This window comes from Prionailurus viverrinus, chromosome C1 (genome assembly GCF_022837055.1).
Source record: "Prionailurus viverrinus isolate Anna chromosome C1, UM_Priviv_1.0, whole genome shotgun sequence".
In the NCBI taxonomy this organism is placed as follows: domain Eukaryota; kingdom Metazoa; phylum Chordata; class Mammalia; order Carnivora; family Felidae; genus Prionailurus; species Prionailurus viverrinus.
Genome location: NC_062568.1, coordinates 121,401,446 through 121,410,394, shown reverse-complemented (window position 1 = coordinate 121,410,394; position 8,949 = coordinate 121,401,446). Strand labels below are relative to the sequence as shown.

The following is an 8,949-nucleotide window of genomic DNA, read 5'->3' as shown; positions in this document are numbered from 1 at the left end:
TTATCTTTTTGGGGGCAGGGGAGGAGAGGGAAGTTGGGAACTTAAAAATTCTAAATCAGAGAGTTACAAAAAAAAAAAAGAATGCACCATAATCTTCCCATCAAGATAGCCCGGGTTGATATTCTATAAAAACAATGTAATATTTGTATAGGTTGGATAATATAAGGATGTGTTTGCACAGGTATTACACAAAAGGAATGTCTTCATTTCAACTATCTCTTTTAACCTGTCCTCCTAGTGTTGTCACATTAGGGACCATAATTTTATATATTACTCATCTTCAGAGTTTTGCTTATATATAATGCTGCATTATTTGGGTACATAACCTTCACAAACACTCAAATTTTTATAATATAAATTTCTAGCAATGGCATAGCTGGTCAAAGTATTTGTGCGTTTAAAATCTAGCTGACCCTGGGGCACCTGGGTGGCTCAGTCGGTTAGGCAGCCGACTTCGGCTCAGGTCATGATCTCGCGGTTCGTGAGTTCGAGCCCCGCGTCGGGCTCTGTGCTGACAGCTCAGAGCCTGGAGCCTATTTCAGATTCTGTGTCTCCCTCTCTCTGATCCTCCCCCGTTCATGCTCTGTCTCTCTCTGTCTCATAAATAAAACGTTAAAAAATATATAAATAAATAAATAAATAAATAAATAAATAAATAAAATCTAGCTGACCCTTGAACAACATGGGTTTATAGACACTGACCCCCACCCTCCCCAACCACGCAATTGAAAATCTGCATTTACTCCTCAAAAACTTAACTACTAATAGCATACTGTTGACCAGAAGCCTTAGCAATAACGTAAACAGTCAACACACATTTTGTGTTATATGTATTATATACTGTATTCTTACAATAAAGTAAATGAGAGAAAAAATGTTAAGAAAATCATGAGAAACAGGGAGCCTGAGTGGCTCAAGTTGGTTAAGTGTCCAACTCTTGATTTTGGCTTAGGGTTCAAGCCCTGCATTGGGCTCTGTGCTGACAGCACACAGAGCCTGCTTGGCATTCTATTCTCTCTCCCTCTTTCTCTGCCCCTCCCCTGCCTCTGCGTTCTCTCCCTTTCTCTGAATGAATGAATGAATGAATGAATGAATGAATGAATGAATGAAAATCATGAGAAAATAACTTATAATACTGTACTGTATTTATCTAAAAAAATCTATGTTGTTCAAGGGTCAACTGTGCTGATAGGTATGACCGTTATGTAGTAAATCCATCACTTTTCCTTTATGGCTTTGGTATTATATGTTGTACTTAGAAATACTTCTTACGCTCAATATTATAAAGTCATTCACTCTTTCTTCTGGAACATTTCAATAAGTTCATTTTATTTTTACAGATAATTCATCCATCTGGAATTGAGTTTAGTGTGAGAATATATGCTAGGTACGGTCTCTTAGCACTTGACATTATGTCCCATGCCTCCCCATCTCATACCAAAAGGGATGAAAGGCCAAAAATGAAGTTTTGTAGACTCCAAGGTAAGTAGGGTTCATTCTGAACAGGTTAAGTTCTGCCAGAGATTTGCATTTGGTCAAGATTTGGAAGGTAGAGACCATCTACCACGGCTGTGCTAGTGGATACGCAAGCTCCTGCCACCTGAAGTTTGTAGCAACCAGACTCCATGTTTTAGTGTCTGTCACCTGCTGCATGGGCATGAGGCAATGCTGGTGGCAGTAGCAGCACTGAATTTATATTCTCTGGATCACAGAAGGTGATATAACCTTGAGTCTAAAAGCATGTTGGCTGGGGCATCTGGGTGGCTCAGTCAGTTAAGTGTCCGACCCTTGATTTCAGCTCAGGTCATGATCTCACAGTTTGTGAAGTTGGGCTCTGTGCTGACAGCTCAGAACCTGCTTGAAATTCTCTCTCTCTCTCTCTCTCTCTCTCTCTCTCTCTCTCTCTCTCAAAATAAAAATTTAAAAAAATTTTTAAACTAAAACGTGTTGGCCCCCACTTTCTGCCCCTGCAGCTTTTTCTCTTGATTTGTAAGGACCTATATTCAGTCCCATTCTTTGAAATACCTAGCAGAGTTTCTGTTCCTACAGTGAACCCTGACTGATATATTATTTAATAGAGATCCAGCTTTCTTCTTAAATACCCAGATATTGTACAGATTTTATTGGGCAATTTCTCCTTCCCCAACTAGTCTGAAATACTACCTTTATCATAGACTTTATTTGCATTTTGGTCTGTTTCTGAATTCTGTTTTATTGACCATTAGTTTGTATTTTTCCCTATTTTAATTCATGCTGTATTTTAATGTGTGATAGATATAATCTCTACCTAAATCACTGTTACTTTTCAGAAATTTTCTGGCTATTACATTTTTCTAAATGAACTTTAGTATCATTTTGTTAATACCACAAGTTATTTTGGTATTTTTATTAGGATTGCAGTAAATTTGTAGGTTAATTTAGGAAAAATTGACACCCCTATAATATTGAAATTTGAAATTTAGGAATATATAATGTCTTTTTATTTACCTAAGTCTTTATAACCTTCAGAACCTTTATTTTCCTCATATAGGTACTGTATATTTCCCTAATATCTTTCTTTTGTGATTCCATGTGAATTGGATCTTTTATGTTATTTTCAAACATTTTTTATATAGGAAAGCTATTGTTTTGATATATTAATTTCATAACTTGCTGTTTTACTAAGTAACAATATGCAAGTGCTTACTTAGAGCATTATATGTGCCAAGCGGTGTTTCGAAGTGCTTATATTACCTCATTTAATCTTCTCATTTAATCCTATGAAGATAGGGACTATTATTATCATCTCCATTTTAAAGCTGAGGAAACTAGGGCACATAAAGGTTATGTAATTTAACCTCGATGTTTATGTGGAGAGGAAAGGCTTGACATTAATAAACAGCTCTCTTTGAATATCAAGCGTGGGAGCAGTACTTTGTCAGTGAAAGGGCTGGTTTTGGGTGTCTGCATTTTATTTGTGGTCCTTGTAAGCCTTGGTTACTATCAGTCCAAGGTTAGTACTTGTGTGGAACAGAGATTTAGACTAATCCAATGCCCTGTAACAAATGGAACCAAGAGTGTGATGACAGCAAACACTGGCCCATTCATTGAGTCACTTAACACCTCAGTGATGATTTTGTCCTATCACAATGATGTGAGATCCTTTGAGGCCTCCATTTTACATGTATTTTAGTCTTAGAATTGGAGTGATCCTTTGTTTCCTAAATCTCTTACTGAATTTGAAGATGTAAGTGTTCATCTCACATAAATTCTTAGTATAAGCTAATTCCACCTTCAGAATTAGCAATTACAGATTCTGATACCAAGACCCTGAAGAAGACATTTCACTGTTACAACTAAATGAAACCATTTATTCAGTATCTCTGAAGCCCACATTAATTCCTGTTGATGTGTGCTTGGCTTATAAAGTATAGTGGATTCACATGGTTCAACCATATTCACAAAAAAATAAGAAAAATATCAGTTGTTCGCAAAGACAAAAATTCTTGGATTTGAGCCCAAAAGCCCAGATCCTGGCAGTTTATTTTTGTAAGATGTGATGCCTCCATAACTCACTTCTCCTATAGGTATTTGTAACTTTCTGTGAATTCTGTCAGGTTGCAGGCAGATTTCTTTTAAAATCAAAGGAGCAAAAAAGTCTTCATCCCACAATAAAATTTCTGCTACCAAAACAACAACAATTTGGGCATTAAATATATTCATATTTAATATGAATTAGGTCTGTTTTAAATCTTTAAGATTCAGGGGCACCTGGGTGCTCAGTCGGTAAAGTGTCTGACTTCCACTCAGGTCATGATCTCGCAGTTTATGAGTTTGAGCCCCGCGTCAGGCTCTGTGCTGACAGCTCAGAACCTGGAGCCTGCTTCGGATTCTGTGTCTCCCCCTCTCTCTGCCTCTCCCATGCTCATGCTCTCTCTGTCTCTGTCTCTCAATGATAAAAAAAAAAAAAATTTTTTTTTTACATAAATCATTAAGATTCAAATCAGTAAGATTACAGTAGAAAGGAGTGATAAAAAGATGAGTTTTCATTTGTATAATCTAATAAAGTGGATGGCTAGAATTTTTTTTTTTTTTTTAGGATTTTACTTTTGAATAATCTCTCTACACCCATCCTGGGGCTCAAACTCAAAATCCTGAGATCAAGAGTTGCATACTCTCCCAACTAAGCCAGCCAGGCGCCCCCTAGAATTTTATTTTCATTTAGTTTTATAATTTTAGAGAATGCAAGCTGGGGAGAGAGGCAGGGGGAGGAGAGAGAATCCCAAGCAGGCTTCATACTCAGCACGCACTCTGACGCTGGTCTTGATCCCATGACCCTGGGATTGTGACCTGAGCCAAAATCGAGTCACTCAGCTGACTGAGCCACCCAGGCACCCCTAGAATTCTTTATTAAAGAGATAAAAGCATTCCCCCCTCATCCTGCTTGCTTGTTCCTGGCAACCTGAAGCAGCCAGAGCACAGCTACACATTGGAAGTAGACATGAAGAGGCCTCTGGACAGTGGAAGCTGCCAGATGTTTTTTTTACCACACCGATGCCCTCAACAATGGTGAGTCCCTTGACTCAGCATTGGAAATAAACAGTTAACGAGCTCGTTTTTCTGGTCTGTTACTGCATCAGAATTAAGAGAGAGATCTGTCAGAATTTACACAAACAAGGGAGGAGACAGCCAAGGGTACATGATCAGTAAATATAAAATTACCTTTGTAAATCAGAGCTTAGCACTTTTCCAGGACTTCTTAAGGACATAGCCCTATTTCTGTTTCTTGGATTAAGCATGTCACAGTGATTGTTCATAATGATGCTCAGTCATTAAGGAAATATAAAATTAACATTTAGAATATAGTTTAATAAAGTAGAGGTGGACCATATTTTTAAATGATTACAGGGGTTAACTTTCTATAAAGGTTAATTGAGGGCTTAGGAACATTCACTTATGGTGGTCCTTTCTAACTTGGATTGCATGGATTTGCTTCAGGTGTCTTTGAACTTTTAAAAATTGTGTGCAAAATTGTGCGTTCTTACATCCCTTTTCCCTGCAAGAGTGGAGTATGGGGGAGGGAGACTCCATAGCTTTCATCAGATTCTCAAAGAGGGTTGAACTCAAAAAAGGTTAAGAACTAATGAATCATATAAGAACCCTTCCAGCCAGAGAAGTATAATTTTAAACTTGAGGACAGGATAGTGATGCTTGGCACATAAAACAGGTTATCAAGTGGTGACTAAATTTAGGTAAGTGCTGAATCTAAAAGCCTCTTGAAAGCATATACACAGTTTAAACTCCCTTTTTTCTCTTACAGTGCTACTACCAGTGTTCACTATCTTCCTTATAATGCCACAGCTTAAAGTACCTGTAGCCACAGAGTCAGAGGTATCTTCAGGCTGGCTCTGCTTTATCTCTTCTAAGGCACTCTTAACCAGTTTCCAAGCTCCAAAGTTAAAAATAGCCTATTCTCTAGCCAGCTCTAGACAAATAGCAGCTGCCTTGGCCACTGCAAAGATCTTCAAAGTGGGAATGGATTCAACTGTCTTTACCACTAAGCAAAGCTCTGGGGGTTAGGAAACCATTTGTTGACTGTTTTGAGTGAATACAGGCCTCAGGAAAGAGGGAAAGAGCCAATGATGTGCTGCTCTGTCATTAAAGAGGTTCTAAATCAGCCTTAAAGAAGCAAATCAGAATCTTGTTCTGGCATTCTACATGAAATGTGGTTAATACCTGGTACATAGTTGTAATGAATTGTCTTTACTTTTGTCCCAAATTCATTAATCCAGGACTAACGTGTTTGCATATTTCTGACTTTAAGAGATCTTCACATAACTTATGATACAAACATAAGAATTGCATATTATACAGAAAGTAAATGAAAAGGAAAGATTCTTCCTTCCCTGGATGACTCCCATCTCCATTTCTTAGAGGTCCACAGAATATTTCTGTGTGTGTTTCCAGAAAATATGTATGCCCTTTGAAAAACATACACAAACGAAGTCACACTGCATGTATTATTACATGTTTGCCTTTTTTCACTGTCTTCCCTCCCCCCCACCTGCCCAGTGGCTACATTTTTTTCAGTGGCCGCAGAGTACTGACTGATTGCAGGACTGTTGTTATTTATGATTCCTCATGTAGGGTGTTTAGATTAGCTCTACTTGGGGGCTCTTCCCATCAGTGCTTCGGTGGCCATCCCATGTGTAATACCATGGCCTATTGTGGGAGTTACCTATAAAGTCATTGCTAATAGTGGAATTGCTGCTCAGAATTTAAGTGCTTTGACATTTGTAGAATTTGGTGCCAAGTTGCCTTCTTTCCACCAGGTTGCACCAATTTATACTTCCACCCTCAGTGTATGAGAGCACCTGTCATCCCCAGCCTCGCTGATGCTGGGTCTTCTAAACTTTATTTTTTGCCATACTAAAAGGCAAAAGTATAGTCTGTTTTGTTCTGTCCTTTTTTTAAGTGTTTGTTTTTGTGTTTTGTTTTGTTTTGTTTTGTTTTTTAGTAATATACCTAACATGAGGCTTGAACTCATGACCCTGAGATCAAGAGTTAGATACTCTTCCAATTAAGCCAGCCAGGTACCCCTAGTTTATTGTTTTAATTTCTTCCATTATGAGTTAGGAATAACAGATTTATTTGAAAATAAATACTTGTTGATTTCAATTTAAGAATCAGGTCCATTGGGTTTTTTTTCCTTTTAAGCACTTGGTGCCCCCCATTTTCTATGGTTTTGGTATTGTCTCTAGAAAGTCACCTTCCTAAATTGTGTAATAAGATACTTTTTGAGGGAAGATAAAGTTTTCTTTGCATTTTTCTTTTCTTTTTTTTTTTTTTTTTTTTTTTTAAGTCTTTGGTTGCCTTGGGTCAAACTAGTATTTCAGCCGATTCCTCCATCTCTGTACTTTGGCAAGATCTTCTGCAATAGTTCTAATCATTCGATCAGTAGTTTCTTTCAAAATGGTTGCTGTCCTTAGGGCATGATCCAAAGATGAGTTTAAAATCTACAGAGGAAAAATTCACATATTTAAAGTTACTGTTTCTGTTAATTGGGTTATCTCATTATTAAACATTGCAAGGTGGAATTTTTGGAGCATTCTTTTCCCACCCGGTCTATTCCTGTTTTTAACGGTTGGTTTCCTAGGAAACCAGTCTGAGATGGAATATATTTTTTAGAGAAAGGGACAGAAAAAAGACCCAACACGTGACTGATGAGTGTGAATCAGAGGGTGAGGTCAGCAACCTGCTGGGCTGTTGCCCTGGTGCAGAGGAACAAATTTGTGAGAAAGAAGGAAAGCTATTGGGGCTGATTGAAGAGGATTTAGGGGTCATAACCCCTGAGAGGGCACCCAGGGGCATTAGTGCTTGCATTCCAAAGCATTTGAAGGTGGCCTGGGATTTGATTTGAAAACAGGGAAGTGCTGGCAGCTCTAACCCCAGTGTCACTGAAACAGACTTGTGAGCAGCTGGAAACAGTCCACTACCTTCACTCCTGGGCCAGGGGGATCCTGTAGTGGAGGCACCACCCACAAAACACTTTCTCCAGGAAATTTCCCTTGGAACCAGTTTAGGAATAATACAAACCATGTGGCTGCTCAGGCTGTGTGTCTTTATGTTAGTGCGGAGCACAAAGTGTTTTTATTAGCAGAACATTTCCTGGTGCCACCATACTGTAATAATTTAAAAGCCATCAGTTTTGTGACCAAGACCATACTTACAAGCTGCAAGGATTCTGGAATGGATTTTTCTAAGTCCTCACCTCAGATTCCGTTTCCATACTGCGCAAGTTGCTTAAGGATTTGCTTCCAGAAATCCTGCGGGAGTGGAAATGGGGTGTGGGTGTAGCAAGGTCTGAACTGTAGGTCATGAAAATCTTATTTTTTCTGGAAGGCAAAAGCACACTGATACTTGTGTAAAGCTCCCCTCTCTTCCCTAACTCTGTGGTTCAGTAATGGCTGTGTGCCTGTTGGGTGTTAGGACTTTGTGCACTCTCCGCTTTTTGTAGCTCTTATAGTCCCCGTGTGGCTGACCACAGATGAGCTTCAGAAAAAGATGGTTCCATGACCACGATCTGGGAAGTGTTTCCTCCCAGAATCTTTCCATTGTCACAGAAAGAGGCAACATTCCAGTTTATTCAGTTTTCATTCTTTGGGGGCCAACCTTCCACCTTGGCATATTTATAAAACAAATGCACACAAATCTGCCAATTGTAGGCACTTTGAGTTCGCTTCAGCACCAGGGAGCTTACACAGCAATGAGGCAGCAGCAATAGAAAAATAAAAGCTGGGGTGCCAGGGTGGCTCAGTCGGTTAGGTGTCCAACACTTCAGCTCAAGTCATGATCTCACGGTTCATGAGATCAAGGCCCACGTTGGGCTCTGCACCAGCTCTCCTTGGGATTTCTCCTTCTCTCCCTCTCTCTGCCCCTCCCCCACATGTGTGCACTCTGTGTCTCTCTAAATTAAAAGAAGAAAAGCAGCACCTCTAAATAGGCACCTCTGGACTACTACACTAAGTATGACTCTCTCTGATGATGGTCTGGGTGAATAAGGAGAGCCAGGGTCACTATGTACAGTTGTTCGGTTGTGCACTGCATAGCTCTGGGAGGTTTCATTCACACATTCTCTGTGAAGGGCACTGCCTGGAGTTATGCCATGAATAGTGGCTGTAGGGGATGCCACAAGTCTTGCCTGTTGACAGGTGGGCCATGGAGCCATCTTCATATCTCCCTGACTTGAGATTCCTTCTGTTAAGCATTACTTCTTTGGTACTTACAGCACTTGTAAGCAGTCATCTCCAGGAAGTCTGATTTCAAATGTTTGTGACTCTAAGCCTCCCTTCGTGTCTCTCCTCTACCACATTAACAGGAGTTGGTTCTTCAGGTCAGTTTAACACTTTGGATCTATTATCCGGTTGAGAACATCAAAGAGCATCAGCGGCCCCTAGCTAATAAAAAAAC

The 8,949-nt window shown here is 39.5% G+C and overlaps 1 protein-coding gene across 4 annotated transcripts in view; it reads right to left on the bottom strand.

The window, feature by feature from the left end:
• Positions 1-6,863: 6,863 nt before the first annotated feature.
• The window catches only part of AKNAD1 (AKNA domain containing 1), a 41,195-nt gene continuing 39,109 nt past the window's right edge, over positions 6,864-8,949 (bottom strand). For 2 of the 4 annotated variants that reach the window (XM_047868722.1, XM_047868723.1), the window contains exons 13-14: positions 7,751-7,805; positions 6,864-6,995 (exon numbers count right to left, since the gene is read on the bottom strand). In XM_047868722.1, coding sequence (XP_047724678.1) covers positions 6,864-6,995; positions 7,751-7,805 — 187 coding nt within the window. The remainder of the gene's footprint in view (positions 6,996-7,750; positions 7,806-8,949) is intronic. The other 2 variants (XM_047868724.1, XM_047868725.1) reach the window with 1 other exon arrangement.